The 21,059-nt window shown below is 44.2% G+C and overlaps 1 protein-coding gene across 1 annotated transcript in view; it reads left to right on the top strand.

Moving 5' to 3' along the window:
* The window catches only part of GALNTL6 (polypeptide N-acetylgalactosaminyltransferase like 6), a 1,137,703-nt gene extending 1,118,189 nt beyond the window's left edge, over window positions 1-19,514 (top strand). Inside the window, exon 12 of the mRNA XM_004278676.3 lies at window positions 12,568-19,514. Within this exon, the coding sequence (XP_004278724.1) occupies window positions 12,568-12,735 (168 nt within the window). The 3' untranslated portion in view covers window positions 12,736-19,514. The remainder of the gene's footprint in view (window positions 1-12,567) is intronic.
* Window positions 19,515-21,059: the final 1,545 nt, after the last annotated feature.

Below are 21,059 nucleotides of genomic sequence, written 5' to 3' on the forward strand. Positions count from 1 at the left end.
CATCCGAAACAAGAAACTGTCCCGCTGCCTCCTTAACCCCCTACATCTAGTTGGTCTCTAAGACGTGTGAACCCTTCCCTCTCCTTGCCGTCCCTGTGGCCGCAGCCCCGACTGCAGCCCTTCCCAGTCTCAGTCCCGGATTACCGCAAAGGCTCCCTTAAAGGACCACCCTGCCTCCGCCCTCCCCCCACCCGCCAGCCCACCTTCCATCCTGAAGTCAGAGGGATGCCCACAGGAGCTGGTCATTGCATCCCTCTGGTTTATACGTTACTTGGTTTCCCACCGAGAAGATGAAGTACCTTCTCCCAAATTCTCATCCTGCCTCTTCACAATCTGGTCAACGTCACAGTGGCTTGTCTGGCCCAAGACATTCTAATTCATCCTGGAACTGTAATGTGATCTCGAGTGAGTTATTTCACACGTGTGATTTTCAACTTCTACGTCAATAAAGCAGAGACAGTAATTCAGTGAGGTAAACTGTGGAAAACTTCCAGCAAGGTTTCTGACCATATGATTGAATTTCCATCCATGTGGGTGACAAGTACACTTTTTGCACTGGGAATAGTGGTGAGCTATATCCTGCTGTATAGCAATCTATGCTAAGAAATAGGAACTACTGTTATCCCCCCAGATCAAGAGCTATCTCCCATGTCCTTTTCTAGTAAGGAAACATTTTTATGGGAGTATAACATAAATCTTCATTGGGGTTTCCCCAGATGGAGACCCTGAAGTGAGAATTGGAGTGCGAGTGGTTTATTTGGGAGATGCCCACCCCCCTCCAAAATCGTAGCAGAGAGTAAGGAAGTGAAACAGGGAAGGGAACCAATACAGGGCCTCTGATAAAGCAAGTACCAGCGTGGGCAAGGGGAGACCAAGCCCACTGACACCTCTGCAATGGTCTACAACACATACCGACGGGAAGGAGGTTGGGATATTTCAACACCACCACAGGCAGTCTTGGTTTACGGCTGCTCCTGGGGGGTGTTTATTCCTGACATCTCTGGGCGGCGGCTCTTACAGACGGAGCTGTTCTAGAGCCCAGAGAACAGAGGCCCTAGAGCGAGATACAGGGGCCAACTTAAGGAGGTCAGGTCAGCAGGCACTGAAATCCTGGGGCCTGAAGAACTGTGGGCAGACGCTGCCTGAGAACCCAGACCTTCCCATCTTCACCAACACCTGGCACGTTGGTTTCTTTTTCTTTTCCTTTTTCCGTTCTGTGGTTGTAGAGTGAGATCACATGTCTGTTAGCCTTTTTGGAGATCTTCTTTGAGAAGGACCTGTTCAAGTCTGTTGACCGTGTTTTAACGTGGGTTGTCTGACTTTGTTTTTTCTTTTCTTTTCTTTTCTTTTTTTTTTTTTTAACAGATTTTGAAGAGTGTTTGGTATATCTAGGTATAGTGCTTCGTTGGTTTTTTGTAAATATCTTACTCCAGTCAGTTTCTGGCCTTTTCTCTCTCCTTGATGAAGAGCTGTTCTTTCCGATTAGTGTTTTCTGTGTCCTGTTTAGGAAATCTTTGCCCACACCAAAGTCAAGAAGGTAGTATTCTAAGTCATCTTTGGAAGCTTTGTTGTTTAATCTTCTGCATTGTGGTATATATTCCCTGGAATAGTTTTTGTTTACATTGTTTACAATGTAAAATGGGGCAGTTTGTTTCATATTTATATTCGACTGATCAATCATCATTTACTTAAAAAAAATCATTTTTCCCACTGCAGGGAAGTGGCACCCTTGACATAAGTCGAGGGGCCTTATATGCATGGTCTATTTATGAATCCTCAAGTTTTTAACCCTCTGACTAATAAGTCTTAGCCATACAGAGAGTAAACTGATAGGCAAACTTAACCTAATAAGAACCAAAACCCCATAACATCAGTCTTAGTGGTGAAATGTTTCAACTTCCCTCTGGAGACTGGGAATAAAATATAATGTCTGCTACCGTCACTTCTATTCAACATGGCACAGGGGGGCCTTCCCAGGCCATCAGGCAAGATAAAGAAATTAAAAGGTCTAAGAAACAGAAAGGAAGAAATAAAACAGTCTACTCACAGACGACATAGTTGTGTCCATAAAAAAATCCAAAGTTTATACGTCTAAACTATTAAAGTTAGTAAGTACATTCAGCACAGTCCTGGATAGAAAGTAAATATAAGACAATCAAGTGTCTGTATGCCAGCAACAAAATACTGGAAAATGAAATTCTAAACGTATTCCATTTGATCACCATAAAAGTATCAAATAATTAGGAATAACTGTCACAACAGATGCACAAGGCCTTTATACAGAAAACTATGAAACATCACTAAGAGGAACTTCTAAAACTACAAAGGAAAGCTAGCATGTTCAAGGATAAGAAGACAATATTGTGAAGATACCCGTTCTCAAGCAGGTGTTTACATTTCATGCAAAACCAATCAAATCCCAGCAGGTTTATTTGTGGAAATTGATGAGCTGATTCTGAAATGTACATGGAAATGAAAGGGCCAAGAAGAGCCAAGAAAAAGTTGAAGAAGAAAAAGAACAAACATCAAACACTATAAAAGTGCCAGGTACCCAGACATCGCAAAAATGCAATTATTAGTGTAGTGTGCTGTTGGTATAAGGATGGATTGATGCTCTAGAAAGAGAAGCCTGGGTATTGGTAGTTTTTAAAAGCTCCTAAAAGGTTCTGATGGGCACCCAGATAGAGAATCACTTTTCTAGTTCCAGTTTTTACCTACTTTCCTTACCCTACTCTTCCCTCCTACTGTAGTTGGAATTGCCCCTCTGCTTGTATTCCTATAGCATTTTGTTCCCTCCTTTGTACTTAGAACATTGTATTATGCATGGTTAGTCTCCCCTTATAGATGTTAATTATCTGAGGGCAGGAACTTTTTCTTGTATTTCTGTATGGCCTGCCTAATATCTACCACGTAGACATTCGTAAATAAGTATTCATTAAACGGGCTCAATTACTGATGCGATCCCCTCCAGGAACCCCAAGCTGTGCTGGATAAAACTTAGCACACCTTTTGGTCTCAGAACCACGTTCACAGCCTCCCCAAAGTCCAAAAGTGAAAGGCTTACATCACTTTTCTGAGTTGCTCTCTGGGGTGTCCTTATAGTTTAACTTCCATAAGAAAGGGCTTAAAAATAACATCAAACAGGAAAATACAGATAAAAAGACACCTGTCAGGCTAAACTGATAACAGTGAAACAGTCACAGTACTTTAAAAAGTGAATGGGTGGAATTCTTGACATGTGCCCACATCAGACTATTTATGGTACCTTATGTTACGTGCCAGGGCTTTAGCTTCTCAGCTCATAAAATCCTGCTGGTCCACAAAGATGCCAGATGGATGGCCACAAGGTTGTTATTTTTAAATCATTCCGGTTTGGTATTGATTTAGGACCTAAAATGAGGAAACAGAGTTTAATTAAAAGGCGTGAAATTCGACTCTGGTTCTGATAAATGAAGCCCCACTACAAAATCCTGGACTTGTGGTCATGCTTAGACAGTCACACTATCCCTGATCAGGCCCTTCGTTTCTGGACAGTCCCAAGTATTATAAAGCTCTAAGACTTTTGCTACCACACAGATTAAGTTTCATCCATTTTGGTCAAGACAGATTCCAGATCCTTGAACAATGCTGGTCTGATCCTTACTCCTTACTTCCAGTTACATGGCCCAACTTCCTGCCACTGCTCTTCAGATAACTTCATTGGGACCTACCTCAGCCTCCTGGACACAGATTCTTAACACACTGCAGATGGTCCTAGAGGGTGGCGTGATGCCCAAAAGGGAACACAGTATTCTAGGTGTGTTTAACCAAAGAACAGAATGAGTTTCTAGCACCCCTTTGTTATGAGCAGTATATGCCTGTTGAATTAGCTCGAGTTGATTGATTTTCTGCCTTAACTTCACATACTTGGCCTCTTAATGAGCTTTCAGTATTAAAAAACCACTCTTGCTTTGCTACACAGATACGTCTCTGTAGTCTTCTACCTGTACAGTTCACCTTTTTTTTTTTTTGCGGTACGCGGGCCTCTCACTGTTGTGGCCTCTCCTGTTGCAGAGCACAGGCTCCGGACGCGCAGGCTCAGCGGCCATGGCTCACGGGCCCAGCCGATCCGCGGCATGTGGGATCTTCCCGGACCGGGGCACGAACCTGTGTCCCCTGCGTCGGCAGGCGGACTCTCAACCACTGTGCCACCAGGGAAGCCCCAGTTCACCTTTTATACTTGGGTAGCCATCCATTGGTTTCTATTAAATTCTCCCTCACGAGATTTACCCCAGCCTGGATTTCGACTCTTTGATCCAGCTTATTACCAGGTGAACTAGTTTTACTCCAGCCGTGAGTTAGGGCAAAGTAGCGCGCACTCAGGCCCTCATCTAAGCTGTTGATCCCAATGAACAAGGCCCAGAACCGAGCCCTCCATCCTATGACAGGGGAGACATTGGTCCATCGGGTGCAGTTACTCAACCAGATACAAATTCACCTAATGGTGAATTATCTTCTAGCCCATATTTCTCCAGCTTACCCATAGGAAAACAAAGGGGGATTTTTAAACATCTTGCTGAAAACCAGATGCACAATGTTTACATCATACCCTATACTCTGAAAATAATAGGAGACACAATAGGAGACATGAGCATTGTACCCTGAGAAGTTCCGATCTTCAGTGCAACTTGACAATTCAAAGATGAGGGAGGTTAACTCCCAGGACGGGAGTACATACACCCCTGCAAAGAAGCTACATTTTCAGCAGTGTTGCCTTCCCATTCTGTTTCTGTGTGTCTAATCCAGTTGAAGTCATTTCGTCGTCACGTCCTTTTAACTGTTGCCATATCTGGGTACCTTAGCCATATCCGTGCCGGTTACCATTTTACCTAACAGGCTGTACTGCCACCCTCTGGTCACTAGTAAAAAGATTTCATCACAATCTATCTCAGGCTCTAACATATGGACAGAGACTTCCTGAACTGAAGGCCTGTCAAGATGGAGATTGTCAAATTTTAAAGGATCAGGCTAATTGAAACTATACACATTTGAAATTAGTATTTGCTAAGGAGGACAGTTCTTCCCTGCTGAGCATGTGTGGGTCCAGAGCAGGACTGCTAGTTGGCTCGGTTAAGAAGGGGGTGAGGGCCTTCCCTGGCGGTCCAGTGGTTAAGACTCCATGCTTCCAATGCAAGGGGTGAGGGTTCGATCCCTGGTCAGGGAACTGAGATCTCACATGCTGTGCAGCATGGCCAAAAAATTTTAAAAAGAAGAAGAGGAAGAAGACGGGGGTGAGACAGGCTGAGGCTGAGAGCACAGGGGCTGGACCCTGAGGGACCTGGGATTTGAGTTCTGGCTCCACGGTGGTCCTAGCTCTGGGACCTTGGGAAACCTCCTTACTCTGTGCTTCTGCTTCCTCGTTTATCAAATGGCGATAATAACAGTATCTACCTTAGAAAATTATCGTGATGATGAAATCAAAGCTAAATGCACCTAGGACACGGCACTTAATAAGAGCTCAATGAGTGTCAGCTCTTACTCTCTTAGGTGCCCGAAAAACTTCTCCTGATTTGACTTTAGCTCTCCTAGTAAGTTTACATAGAGGAAACGATAGGCTGTCTAGTCGTCTTCCTATACTATTTTAGCTATTTAACTGTCGCTAAATATTAGAATGTAAATTCCACAAGAGCAGGGATTTTTCTCTGCTTTCTTTCATGCAGTATCCTCAGTACCTAAAACACTGCTTGGCACGTAGTAGGTGCTGAATTAACATTTGTTAAATAAACAGACGAACCTGGCTTCCTGTTTGTCCACATTCCCTCTCTCTTCAGGTTGCTTACGTGGATGAAGTAGATAAAATGAGAAAATCTGGGTAGAACATTTAACACTACGAGGCACATAAATACATACTCGATAAATAGCAGCTATTATTATGTTGATGTGACTGATGGCAGGTTTACTGAGGGGAGATGAACAGCTATGGACAGATGGAAACAAGATATGGAACAGATGGGTTTTCTCTAGTCTTGGAGTTTTCAGTCTAGTGGGGAAGCAGACAGATTTTTAAATTGAATACATTAAGTGTACAGGATAATATGGGGATGGGACACTGGGCTCTACCCAGGTCAGAGAGGTATGCAAGGCTGCTCTGACACAGTAGCTTTTAAATGGAGACCTAAAAGATGAGCAGGATTTAGGCAAGTGAAGAAAAGAATCTGAACAAGAATGGATATATGTATTGGGTTGGCCAAAAAGTTCATTCAGTTTTAAGTAAAAATAGAAGACACATTTTTCATTTCCCCCAAGAACTTTATTGAACAACGTATTCATTAACCAAATGAACTTTCTTTTATGCAACGTTGGCAGGAGTTTGGTTTATTTTTTTTTATTTATTTATTTACTTATTTATTTTGCCTGTGCCGGGTCTTCATTGCAGCATGTGGGATCTTTAGTTGTGGCATGCAGGATCTATTTCCCCAACCAGGGATCGAACCCGGGCCCCCTGCATTGTGAGCTCGAGTTCTTACCCACGGGACCACCAGGGAAGTCCCCCAAATGAACTTTTTGGCCAAACCCATATACGTATAACTGAATCACTTTGCTGTACAACTGAAACTAACACAACATCGTAATCAACTATACCCCAATATAAAATAAAAATTAAGTTAAAAAAAAATCCCAGATACAGGGATTGGCTTGTGCAAATGCCCTCAGGTAGGGAAGAGCTTGGTTTTCTTGGAAGAACGGAGAAGCCAGTTGAAGCGTCTGCCTGTGAGGGGAAATGATGAATTCTAAGGCCAGGGGCAGGGCTGCCTATACAAGACCTCGGGACCATGCTAAGAATTTAGCAAAGAGGCTGGGAAGTCTTTGAATGGTGTGAAGAACAGAGATTTAACAAATCACAACCGATTCTGTAATGATCCTGGCCGCTCTGAGAATTGAGGGTATACTCACGCCCATCGCTTGCCTGTAGCCCAGAAAACCAGCAATGGAGCAGCAGGCAGGGCTGCGGGGCTGTCAGCACTGTCTCAGCGCACACACCGAGGGCTCTGTTGGTAGGGGCATCAGAAGCATTATTTCTGATTGGCCAAATTATCCACTGATGCAGGAAGACCAATTTTCTCCTCCTGTGAGGAACTGTACCTGTCCAAAGAAAAAATTGAAAAGGATAGGCAATCACACTGCTTTGTCCCTTTTACGCCTGTCAAGGTGTTACTCTCCTTCTCCCAGATGCCAACGGCAAAAATAGGCAGGAAAAAACCACCTGATGTGTCTTTCTTCCAGAGCTCAAAGGGCCACTCACAAATCCACCTGGTTCTTCTCCACGACCCTAGGAGGTGGGAAGGCGGCTATTTTTGTCTCTTATCTCATCCCTCCCTCGTCTTCCCACTCCATTCGTCTTGCAGATGGAAAACTGAAATCACTAGCAAACGAAGGGGCCATCAGAGATTCTTGTCAGAGATAAAACTAGGATTAAAACCTAGTCCCATAATTCCGAGCCTTCCTTCTCTCGTATCCATACTAGAAACAAAAGGACATGAAGGCGATGTCTCTCACAAATGCATTTGCTGTCAATGTGAGTTACACAGAAATGAACAGTCAGCAGGAGGGAGTAACTCGCCTCTCCCCACTTTACAGAGAAGCTATCCTGAGGTCCAGTCTATACGCAACTTCTTCCGGGGCATCTAAACCTGGCTGTCCCCTAAACACCTACGACTCGTTATACCTGAAACAGAGATCATCCTTCCCGCCCCCAATCCTACTCCTCTCTGCATTTCTCACCTCAACACTGCTTTTCCTCTAGTTCTTCACTTCCTCCACCTTAATCCCCATGTCCCATCAGTCAGAATGCCCTGTGCATTCACCTCCTGAAAAAGCTTTCCAACCATGTCTCATGTCACCCCCAACTCTTCCCTATTGCTGTCAAATCTGGACCCCTGCAGTAGCCTCCAGCTGTGCCTCCAGCTGTGTCCCGAGTCCCCCACTCCCACCCCATTCTCCTCTCTGCCACTAGCATGAGGCACCCAAGATCCTTAACTCCACTGTTCTAAATCCTCCAACCATCATCCCGCACGCTTGCCTGAAAAGTCAAGCCTTAGCGTCACACCGCAGTCTCTTCATGATGTGGAATTCATCTGTCACCCTCTGGAATCTTCCCCCTTGCTCCTTGGGCTTGGGCCACGCCAAGTGACCTGCTGGTCCCCAGCACATGATGGACGGAGCCCTCCATCACCTCTGACGCATCTCCTACCACTCTCCCTCACCCTGGCCTCCTCATGTTTCTGTAATCCACACACTGCATCCCTGCTTAGGGCCTCCGCACTGGCCGTTGCCCCATCTGGCACCTCTTCCTCCAGATACTCGCATGGCCAATTCCCTTACCTTCTTCATCACCTACTCAAATGTCACCTTCCCAGTGAGGTTTACCCTTGCCTCCCTATTTAAGTTTGCACACCAGCCCTTCCCTTGGCACTCCAGTTTCTCCGGACTGCTTTGATTTGCTCCGTGTCACCTTTGAACAGGCCATGGAAACGATTACACTCATGGTTTATGGTCTGTGCCCTACCGCTCTACCCCCAACCCCACCTCTAGAATGTAAGCTCCAGGAGGGCAGGAATTTTTATATTATTAAGGTTGTTAATACATCCCAACCACCTAAAACAGTGCCTGACAGATAGTAAGCACCCTGTAGACTCTTGCTGAATAACTTGAATGCATAAATATACCTGTTAGTTCACATCTCTCTGTTCACACATTCTTCTTTATTCATCCTATTCCCCCACAGCTACAATCTCATTGACGCTTTCTGCTTCAAACATGTCTTGTTTACCTATTGGTCTCCCCCACTTCTTGGGCCAGGGGAGGCATCTTAGGTTATCTTTTTATGCCTACTTCCTAACACACACCGGAAAATAAAAAGCGCTTAGTAAATATTTGTTGAACTCATGTTGTATTTCAGGCAACACATACAAACTCGGACCATAACTATACAGAAGAGCTCATTCCTGAACTAATTACTTTGGTTCCATAAATCTTTTGCTTAAACCAGGAGGTACTGATGTATCCATTCAGATAACTGGTCGAGGCAGGTGCCAATTTTTGCAAATTCTATTTCGCCAGTATTTCAGAAAATGCAATTTGGTCTTGAATAGCTGGTCTCAGACCAGATGGTTAGTACGTTCTGATTTTTAGAATTGGGGATGCTCCTTGACTGAAAATAAATTAAGAGGAGAGAAGACGTGGAATAACTATTACTTCGTTAGTTACTGCACGTAGGACATTGTGCCAGCGATTTTACATATATTAACTCATTTTATCCACAGCAAACTCGTGAAGCAGATATTATTATCTATATTTCACAAGTGAGGAAGCTGAGGTTCAGAGAATTAAGTAATCAACCAGGGTCATGTAACAGATGAGTCGTGTGACAGGAATGTGACCAAATTTCCTATGGAATAAAGCCCTGGCCCCCTGCACCCTGCCACCGTGTGGGTGTTTATTCTCAAGGTCATCTTCTTGTATGTTATGAACTCACCCACCTATTTTATTGTCTCTGCATCTTTTTTTTTTTTTGCGGTATGCGGGCCTCTCACTATTGTGGCCTCTCCCGTTGCTGAGCACAGGCTCCAGATGCGCAGGCTCAGTGGCCATGGCTCACGGGCCCAGCCGCTCCGCGGCATGTGGGATCCTTCCAGACCGGGGCATGAACCCGCGTCCGCTGCATCAGCAGGCGGACTCTCAACCACTGCGCCACCAGGGAAGCCCTATTTTGTCTTTTTTATGGCTGAGTAATATTCCACTGTAGACACACTACTATATATAAAATAGATAACTAATAAGAACCTACTTGTATTGCACAGAGAACTCTACTCAACACTCTATAATGGCCCATATGGGAAAAGAATCTAAAAAAGAGTGGATACATGTATAACTGAATCACTTTGCTGTACACCTGAAACTAACACAACATTGTAAATCAACTAGACTCCAAGAAAAATTTTTTAAAAAGGGCTGGTGTAGGACAAGAGGCCACATTTACCAACGACGACGCGCCAGCCAGGAGAAGCATCAGTAATGACGTTTAGCAATCCAGAAGCTGAGCTGAGGAGAAATATAATGATGGCAATGTACGTAGCTCCCAAGGTCAGAGTGGAAAACGCATGTTTTGGGGACACTAAAGGTGCTTCCAGAAGGTTCCCCTTCAGGACCTGCTGCACACGCCAAAGACACGGAAGCTCAGTCCACAACCAGAAAGCAATCATCTGTTAGTCCCCAGCATATGGTTGATAGGGTCTATTGGAAGCCCTGTCATTCGTCCCCAGTGAACTTTGGGAAAAAATGTTCATTCAATTTTATGGCTGGGAGAGGCTTCAGAGATGGATGTTATCCACCCCCTCGTTTTACTGATGAAGCTTCTCAGACGCAGATAGATGTGGGGAATTCTACTTTTCAGCGTTTATGAGAACATGACATATAGTTACAGAAACATACTCCGGAGGGTTCAGGGTCGTGCTGAACCTGTTCATCCCACCCGACTGTCCCCACGAGCATACCTGGATCTGCCAGAGCGTGTATTCCAGCTGGAGATTTGGAAAAGTATGATCACCTTATGGCTTGGAAAATAACATTCGGAAAAATTAAATGTTCAGAAAATCTGGTTTGCCTTTTGCATCTGCGCTGAGGCGCACACACTGAGAAGGGAAGAGAATTAAAACACGTTCTACTCCTTTTTTCCTCGTTTTTTAGTTTTTACAGACATACGTGTTTGGGGAGAGAAACTGCGAGTCTATGGGGGGGGTCCCCGCTTGAGCTACTGACAAAAGTGACAATAGGAAGAAATCTAGATAGTTAAGAAGGAAAAGAAGTACATGGATGTGGAGCAGAGTGAATTTTAGAATTTAGCAGGTCACATAGAATTATCACGAATGTGACAGCTTAAGGATGCTCTTTGAAAAGCTGATGGAAATATATTAGGCCTGTGTAGCTAAATTGGTAGAAAGTGGGGCAGGAGACGGAGTGGGAGGGATGCTGGGGAGGAGGGGGGTGGGAGGGCCAAGGAGCTGCTGCCTAGGGAGGCGCGGGGGCGTCTGTGGGCTGGGATCTGTGACCTCAGCATTACCATCAGCCCCAGGAGGGAAGGGGCGGGTGAGCTCAGCGCACAGCCTCCTTCTCCAGAATCTGCTGCCTCGCCCGTGAAAGGAGAGCTCCTGCCAGCTGCCCTGGGGTCCAACGGCAGCCAGTGAAGAGGGGGATGAGGAAAATGGGCAGGAGAAGTCAGCAGCCCTCTCGTGTGCACGGAAAGTGAAATCCACAATAAACTTGGGAGACTTGGAAGAGAGCAGAGGAGAGGAGGGAGCCTAGGTATTAGATGTAGCTCTGTGTTTACACTGAAAGTGGAAACATGCAAACGAGGCTTGGGGCCGCCTTCCTCCTTCCTTATTCTTCCTTCCTTCACAGACACCTAACTATGCAAACATCCGGGTCCGAAAGCACGTTAAATATTGGTTAGCAACCAGTGTAACCCAGAGATGCTGACATGGGATGCCTAAAAGCTGAGTCTAACGCTCCTCAGTTAAAGAAAATAAGCAGATCCTCTAAATGTTTCCCAAGCTAAGTAATAAAACACAACTTGTTCCTAAAATCTCAGCAGTGATCTGGGGATGTTTTTACATGTTATTGGCCCTTTTCTTTTTAATGCATAGACACTATAAGAGACAAAAGCATTTATTGCTACTTAAGGAAAGATCCCTTTCTCGTAGCACTGGCTTCCTTCTCCCTGCTTGCACAATACAAAGCAGTGTGTATTAACAGAGGCTATTCACATAATGGGCTTGCTCACCACTTAAACTCTGTGCCCTGCTAGCACCTTCATTCACAGAGCCGTTCTCTTTATCACACACTGAGCTAACACTGCCTCCCTCCGCTTTACAAAAGGCAGGGAGAGCTGCATCCCAGGAAGAGCAGCGATGCCGATAAAGGGGTCGGGAAGAGGCAGAAGCTCAGATTTGAGCCTGTGCTTGGAGATCCTGCCTGCGCACTGTGGACCCCCAGTCCCGAGTTCATCCTGGCTCCCGGTCCTCTGGTATTTGCCTTTCCCAGTACAAGGGTAGGGAAGATGATGACTCTTCTGGTCCTCTGGGTGTGTGTGCGAGGCTGCGGTGGTGTCTACTGCGGACTAAATTACCGTTTCTGTATGCATCCCTCTCCCCAGACAGCTAGATTAGTAGCCACTTGACAAGCAACCTCATGTACTTTTCATCTTCAAAACCCGAGCGTGTAGCAAAATGCTTACCACAGAGCAGGCAATGAATGGATTATATTTTTTAAAAGTCCATGAATGAATGAATTCTTTGTTTCTGGCTGAATCTGCTTGGAGGGCCCACGTTGCGCCGACGGTTCCTAGGAAACCACATTCCGTGTGGCAACCCCACCTCCTGTTGTTTGATTTGGGAGGTGGTCTATTTTTTTTCACACTCTGGGTAGATACTGAAGTATCAGCAGGGTTATTTTACTTTCTCTTTATAGTTTGGGTTCCAAGCATTCACCATGAATGATATCAGTCTTGTCTTTTCTTTCCGATCCCTGCAGGACAGAACATTATTCCATCCTGTGAGTAACAGCTGCATGGATTGCAACCCAGCAGAGAAGAAGATTTTCATGGCCAGATGTGACCCTCTCTCCGAGACTCAGCAGTGGATTTTTGAACATATTAATATGACTGTTTTAGAAAAATTTAACTACCATGCCAGCTCCTAGAAAGAAAAAAAGGAAGGAAGAAACAGTGATCACCTACAGGTTATAAAAACTAAATTTTAGCCAGTCTCTGGGTCAAAGGAGTCAGGAATAACATTTCCTAGATCCAGGAAGTCTGGTTTAAAGATATGTAGATGCCACGTCAAAGTAGGTTGTCCCGAAGAACTTCCTGCACCTGAGGAACTTGGCTAAGAACCTCACCAGCTGCTTCTGAGAACTTGAGCAGTCCCCTTGCTGGCCAAGGGCAAAGATGATTTAGGTACTTTTGCAAACAACCGCTGAGTTAATGAATCCTAGCATTTCTCAGGTCAAATCCTGCAGTAGTGAGTAGCTATGAATGGATCCTCTTAAGCGGGTGGGTGGGGTGCAGGTGAAGGGCATGACCGCTCCGACGACCTGTCGCAGGTTTAGAACAGGCCATTCTGCAACTCGAATGGTGAAACGTGCTGCAGATGATTCTAGAGTGCTCATACCATTCTGTGTTCTTGTTTTATTTTGCAATGAGGGTGTGCTATCTAAGACTTCAATTACATCATGAAATGGACTTGGAGTGTCTCCATGCCTTCATTGACGTCTGCCATTCTCCTTTCACAGCGGAGGTAACTTAACTGGTCCTAAAAGTTCGCGCTCCGTAAATTAGCCGAAGTTCTAATTCAGTGCCCTTGTATGAATCCAGCCGAAAAACAAACACGAAAAACCATGCTACCAAGTTACTCCAAAGAGAAAGATTTCACAGAAGCAGCAAAACCATGTAAGGTTTAAGGAGAGGAATTTCCCTAGGAAATCTATTTTTACTTTTCTATTATTTTTAGAATTTTAAAAGTCTGATGTTTGTCCAGTCATAGTTTTATTAAGGAAGGACATGGAGTGAGGTTGATGTAATTTGTTTAGGAGATTCTTAAATCCAAATAAATCTACACTCCAAGTGATGTGAAAATGGCTTAGTATGCTTCAGTTATACTTGATCAGTGCCGGGGACATAGAACTGGTTGGGTTTTGCTCTCGGCTGGGGTTTTTTGTTTATTTGTTTTATATCGTAGGTATGAAGGATGCTTTAGTTTTCCTTGGAAGCACATTGAAGGAATTTCCATTAATAAAGTGCTTCTGACCCCATTTTCTATTAATGGGACAAGATTTCAGGGATGATTAAAAAACTAAATGGAACATTTAATCCTTAAAAGAACTTTTTTTTTTTTTACTTTTCAATAACAATGGGGGTGGGGGAGGCATATACAGGGATGAGTATACAGGAATATACAGGAATGGATATATAGAGGAAAGAATGATGTTTGTTTTATATATATATTTCTCAAGTCTTTTTCAGGTAGAACAAAGTTTTTATTTTGCTTTTGTTGTTTTCTTTCAACTCGCTTTTCATATTAATAAAAAATATATATATTGTCTTGGATATAAAAACATTGAATTTTAGAACTGGGAAGACACTTAGAATCCAATCCCTTTGTTTTTACAGATGAATAGCGAAAGCCCAGAGGAGAGTGGTCCTAATTCCTGGCAGGGCGGATGGGTCTTCCAACGCCTGGTGCCCAGTGCTTTTCTTCCTGTGTTGCCTCTTCTGTTATCCAAGAAGGTTCTGGTTTCTACTCTGATTTAACTAGAAATGTTCAGTCCCTAGATGAGAATAACATGCCTGCCTGGGGCTGCCCACAAGAGAAGCATTCACGTTCAGAAGCTTTAACATGTGAAACCTCTTTGCGTAAATGTTCATGATTTTGTTCTCTCCTTCAAATCTAATCAAAATGTCCAGTTAAACTGCCCTGCTAATGGGTGGGGAAGAGTTATTTCGTTATCTTTACTGATTTTTCAAGCATACTTTTGAAAAGCTATTCCATTTAAACTGACAGTCGCAGAGATTTTTGTGTGTGTGTAGGTCAAGCGGTCTTGAGGTGCGTAGTGGAGAAAATCAATAGTGAGAAATTAACCTGTGTGCTGAACAATTCCAGAGAGTGGGTGAAGATTTATCTCAAGCGTTCAGACAGCAATCTGGTTGTAGAATGAGATGAGCCTATAAAAACCCACATTATGTCACTAAACAGTTGACTGCTGTTTACAGTTCCACCGAAGAGCCAGCCCCAGGTTTTGCACCCCGGAAAGCCCAGATTTGCAGTAGGCGAGGGTGCTCTCATCCTGGGAAAACGCATCCTTTTGGTGTGACAACCAGGATCTGATCTCAGAGGGCCCTGTCTCTTACTTTGGCTAGAAGGATATAATTTAAAAAATTTAAAATTTTCCAGAGAAGCCTGAGACATGAAAGCCAAAATGAAAACCTCAAACTGCCAAGTAATTGTTAGATGTGTGCAAAGTGGGAACATCCAAACAGAATCAAACAAAGCCTCATAATCTACTCCCAGGCAGGAGGGCCTGGCACCGCAATACACATGTCCAAGGAGGTTTCCCAGTACCACCAAACGGCGGGACTCCGCTTACTTGAAATACCGCTATGGCCATTCTGAAAAATAGAAAATTGCATATGTTTTTGCATTTATTCGGCAAAAGGACTGAACAGTCGTCAGAGAGATTCTCTTTCCTGGAAAGAACACGATTTAGAAATGGAGCATCAGAGTTCTGACCCGCCCTTTTATCAGAATGAGAAGAAAACTAGCAGAAAGTTCATCCGGCCCTGGAAATTGCTACTCCTCCAGAATAAGAAATGGTTTTGCCAGAAGTTAGAAAATAGTTAATTTTTCAAATCCTTTTTATGCATTTACTGAGAAAAGGCTGTGCTGGAAAACAGTTGTGAACTAATTGTGGGATTTATGTGTGCTCCAAGGTTGGATTAATACCATGGCAATAACAATGACTGGCTTCTAGGTCTACTGCTATTTAGTTTAAAATATTAACATGATCACATGACTGTTTTGAAATGTATTCATTATAACAGAGGCCTCAGTGTATAATGCAAGTTCCAGGATTATTTTGTGAATTGGTAACATAGAGTGTTATACAACAGATGTGTAACACGTAACGAAAATGGATTTATGGTCAATGAAAGAGAGCGTTAGGCCCATTCTGTTCACAGTCTAGCAAAACACTTGACACGGTGTCCTTTAGGGGCAATTATATGTTTTTTTAAAAAGCAGCCAGGGGACTTCCCTGGTGGCACAGTGATTAAGACTCTGCGCTCCCAATGCAAGAGGCCCGGGTTCAATCCCTGGTCAGGGAACTAGATCCCACATGCATGCCACAACTAAGAGTTCGCATGCCACAGCTAAGGAACCCATGAGCTGCAACTAAGACCCGGCACAACCAAATAAATAAATTTTAAAAAGCAGCCAGAAAATAAAGGGCATATAAATATCTCTTTTGTGCTTCTTGCCCTCACATGAAAAACTTCGATTTCAATTCCTTCATAACTCCAATAACTTCATTATCTCCACAATGAAGGAGCAAAAAGGAATCTTTTATTGGAAAGACTGGCATATAAACTTTATGTCAGACACATCAAAAGAGCCAAGGACACTCGGATGACAAAGCCGACTGTCCAGTGAGAAAAGGCCATGCCCACCTCTGGGTGACATCACACATCTGAGGACCAGAACAGCATTGATGGGAAGGCTGGGACATTCCTTCTGCTTTTGACTTCCCATCTGAAGTGCTACAGACTCTTTCCCAGGAGTGGACAGTGCCCCAGCCTCCAAATGCTGCCAGGTCACCTTATGCAGAAGTTAGAGTCTTCCTAATAATATGAGGTTCTTGTGAACATTGATTTATCCCTGGGACCCCTTTAGGAATATCTCCTGAGGCCTCTTCCCCTGGCAGGGATATAGGGTGGAAGCACACTTTCATAAGCAGCTGCTGGAGATAAAGAAAGAGGGCATTTTATATAAATCCTGGGAGACAACACCTCAAAGGGAAAATATTTCTCAGTGATACCCTGAGATTCTGGGAGTAAATGCAAACGGCAAGAGGTAGTCTGTATCTCTAGACACGGGTGCCCATCACCCCCTGCGTTCACTCCATCACCAGGTGCTGCCCTGGCCATCCTAACTCTCACACGACACCACCAGCTGTAATTACTCTCCACGTGTGCCACCGTGGCAGGAACACTGAAGAGTGACAAGTGGCCAGTCCTCCCATGCCGCCGACCTTGGAAGATTGCTCTTTGATTTATGTCTGGAGCCTTTGTTGGAGGCCCGGGAGCTGTTTGCAACTCTATTTGGTAGACTTGACATTGGCTCGGAGCTTTTATCACACAGTCACTCCTCTCCACGCTTGACACGTCAGGCTGGTGTGTCCGGTACCGCGGCTTCTCAGCAGACGATAGCTCAGGCACGTGTGCGATGCTTCAGAGAAACCTGGGGACATTTCTTCTGTCCCTCCGGCCTGAAGTGGCCCCCTTCAGCTCACCACAAGACAGCCCCCAGGGTCCCTAGAGTCTGCCACACCCCACGTGTGCCCAGGTTAACCTCAGTACAGAAAGGCTGGACATTGCAGAATCTTCTATCCTGACATCACTCACCTTGGGAAGGGTGAGCTTATTAGTTTGTAACTAAGTGACATAGGTCCTGGTTTACCAGGGACAGTCCTGGTTTCTGCCTGTGTAATTATCAACAGCGCCCCCCTTTCACTCTTAAAAGTGTCCTAGTTTGGACAGCAAATTTTATGCTCACTCTATCTATAATCCACCTGCCTGTTTACTTCATAGTTCCCGTACTTATGAAGGCCCAGAGTCTACAAGCAATCAGCTCGTCTCACCCCATCCCTTCACACAGGACCAGACGAAAACCAGTTCTATTTGGTGATCGTCTAAAGCATTCACATGGTTCTTTACAAGTTGCTTCATGGAAGCTTTTTCATTAAGAGTTCTTACACCCATCTACATTGTTTTGTTGAATCAAGACGATTCTAGTTTAAATGGTTTTTTTCATGATTTAAAAAATTGATTTGAAATTAACTAAGTCATTTTCTACTTTTCCAAGCTGAAAACAGTAGATGCCCACCAGTAGCCATATTATTAATTCTCAATATTATGGTATGAGATAGAGATCGATAGATGATAGGTAGATAGATAGACAGATTCTATTTGCAATATTGCTTTTGTTTTTAAAGTGATTTTACATTTATCTCCTTCTGCCCTTGTAACCACCTCTGTGGTAGAGGATTATTACCATCCTTATGAAGAAAGTGCAGGACTTGTGTCCAGGGGGTGTGCCCAGATCAACGTCACACAACAAGTTCACAGCAGAGCTGGGATGAGAACCCAGGCCTGGATACTGAGTCCTCAGTTTCTTCCAGTCTCTGTGGTGTCCACACCTCACTGTAGGGTCGTTGGTTCATAGTCAAACCAAATACGAGAGGGCTTGAACTACTTCACTGGTGGGAACAATTCTTCCTTGGGAGCCTCTGTTTTTAACCCTTAATTATATTTGCTCTTCTTCCCCTAAGCTTGTTAAAGGGAGAACACCAAACTGCATTCAGGATTAGTCCCTCTTAATGAGATTTCCAGGGTACTTGGGAGAAGTGATCTATTAAAGCTATTTGCATAGCTCTGGAGGAGAAATCCTTAAGCAAATACTGTGCACTTTGGGAGTATTAATGGGTTCAGCCCTCGGTGGCGGGGGGCAGCCAAAAAAATAAAATAAAAATAGATTGCTGGACCACCTTCCCACCCCCAACCCAAGATTCTGGTTCATTCAATCCGGGGTAGAGCCCAGGAATTTACATTTCTAACAGGTTTCTAGGCAATGAGGATCCTGATGGTCTGGGATCCACCCTTTGGCTTAGATCAACAGTCTCACCATTTTGAAAATACCTTTTGAAGCTAGTTTTATTGCTGTTGAATGTGTTTAGAAACCATGTATTACATTTAAAAGACCTGTCTTAGAAATGATAAAATCCCAACTCATCAAAATCCGAACTGAGTGTAACTCACTTCAATAAATATTTATTGCCAGAGGAAAGTTTCTCTTTTAAAGCTCTTCATTTTTAAAATTCTTTTAAATTGAGGTATAGTTGATTTACAGTGTTTCAGGTCTACAGCAAAGTGATTCAATTATACATATGTATGTGTGTGTGTGTGTGTGTGTGTGTGTGTGTGTACACACACAGATTCTTTTCCATTGTAGGTTATTACAAGATATTGAATATAGTTCCCTGTGCTATACAGTGGGTCCTTGCTGTTTATCTATCTTATATAAAGTAGAGAGTATCCGTTAATCCCAAACCCCTAATTTTAAAGCTCTTTAAGTCAAGATCACAGAGCTGAAAGACCAAGAATAGGCAGTATTATGGTATCAACTAGGTCAAGGCCCCTACCATTAAGTGCCTGGCATTAAGCATCGTATTAATAATTCAATTATTATTGTTCCTTCCTCCGTTAATGAGCCTCATGCTACTATAGAATGGTATTGAAAATAAAACAAAGGCATAATATAGTTAAATAATTTACTTAACACTGTTTTTCAGGATATCAGCCCGTCTAACCTAGACCATGGTTTTTCTCAAGTTCTGTCTTGAGAAAAGACACATTACTTTTTTGGTGGCAAATACCTGGCTGAGCTCTTTTCACAAACATTGTGCAGATGTGACTGAGCTATGGTTCCTCTCATCTTTGAAAAATGCTGCAAGTTTAATTAAAAGTCTTTTAAGTGTAACAGTATCTCACTATGTCCAACTCAGTTGAGTAACTTCCTTAGAAACAGCTGCAGAAAGTAAAGAAAAGCTTAGTATTTCTGCCATGTTGGAAGTGTGGTTATCTTGGATTGTAACCTTCTTTTCATTGAAAATAAATGCGAAGATCTTTTTTTAAAGTTTGTTTCTCCCTTGTCCTCTGTCTTCAAAAATAAAAGTTAACTGAGAATAGGTCTTTTTGTTTTCAGTGTATTTAAATTCTAACCCCTAGTGGCACACAGAGTAAATCCTCCAAATTACATTTTTTTCCAAGTATTTTTCTAGTTGTGTGTGTGTGTGTGTGTGTGTGTGTACCATGGATGCATGAAGGAGAACATGTGATGGGCAAAAGAATTTTGCTTTACGGCTGCTTGCTATTCAGATTGTGTCACCCAGCAAATTGCTTGTTATGTGATGTATAATGCGGCCAATCATCCCAGCCACATGTGTTCAGATCTTACAGGGAAAAAATGCAGCAGGTGCAAAAGCTCCTTTTAGAGCCAAAACTAGACAGTGCATCTCATCTCAAAACGACACACTTCTGTCATCAGGACTTTTGAATTCTTGGAAAGGAGTAAGAACCCGGGACCCAGGGGTCCCCAACAAGGTCTCCGCACCCTGCAGAGAGGAGGTGGGCTGTGGCACCGGTGAGGATGAGAGAGAGAAAGAGAAACAGCCGTGTCTTGCTTTCCTCAAAATAATTCGTTTACTGTCCTGGAGGAAGCAGCGGGGAAGTGCTGGAGCGGCTGAGATGTCAAAGAGACAATCTCACAAAAGAAATGCTGCACTCGAGCAAGCAGTCACCTTTCATCACCGTCTCCCCGACCCACATCCCCCCACCCCCGGCAAGTGGCCAGAGTCAGACCCACACAGACCTGCACCGCCCCGAAAAGCGCCTTCGGCGGGAACACAAGGATTTCTAAAGAATGGGAGCTCAAACAAGGATGAAGTAACTATGCTGAGTCCCTGCGATGTTTAAAAGAAAGCCATCTCGAGGCCAGTTCATCCGGATAATAAATGCCCTTGGACGTGGATGGGAGGCTCTTTGATTGGGAGAGGCAGGAAAGCCTGAACCGGAGGAGAGCTAATGACCTTGTTCCGACATCCATCAGACATCAGTCGGCTGCCAGAAAACCGCCCGTGGGGGCGGGGCAGCGGCAGCGAGGTTTAAAACGGCCAGAGAGAAAGGCTGTGGGAAAACGGGCTGCACTCGGGCGCAGCTTCTAAGGAGGCTGATGGACGTCTCCACAGCGGGGCCGGCACGTGCCCTGCAGGAGCTGCCTGAGCCGCCCACCGGGTGCGCAGGGGACCCCAAGGCCCCCTGGGAAATTCCTCTCCTCTCCTGTCTCGTGAATTCTCCCCTATTTCTATCTATCCTGATAAACTTCCTCCAAAATGAAATCAGAACATCAGGTCAGCGTCATTCCTTTGCTGACTCGATGATCAGAGCGTCTTTCTCATCGGGCTCAGGAGACATGTGAGAGCAGCCAAAGCCCCAGTCTCCCTGCAGGCCATGTCCTCCGAGGCTCTTCTCTCGGACTAGGGAAAACTGTTTCAGGCGATGTCAGCAGGCTGGTCTTTTTCTCTGAGGACTGGACAGTCTAATTTAATGAAGTAAATGTTTGTTGAGTCCCAACATGAGTGAGGCCTCACGTTAGAACCAAAGGTCCACATAGCTAGGAGAAAAATGTCTGGTGAAC

Source organism: Orcinus orca, chromosome 6, assembly GCF_937001465.1.
Source record: "Orcinus orca chromosome 6, mOrcOrc1.1, whole genome shotgun sequence".
NCBI classification, from domain to species: Eukaryota; Metazoa; Chordata; class Mammalia; order Artiodactyla; family Delphinidae; genus Orcinus; species Orcinus orca.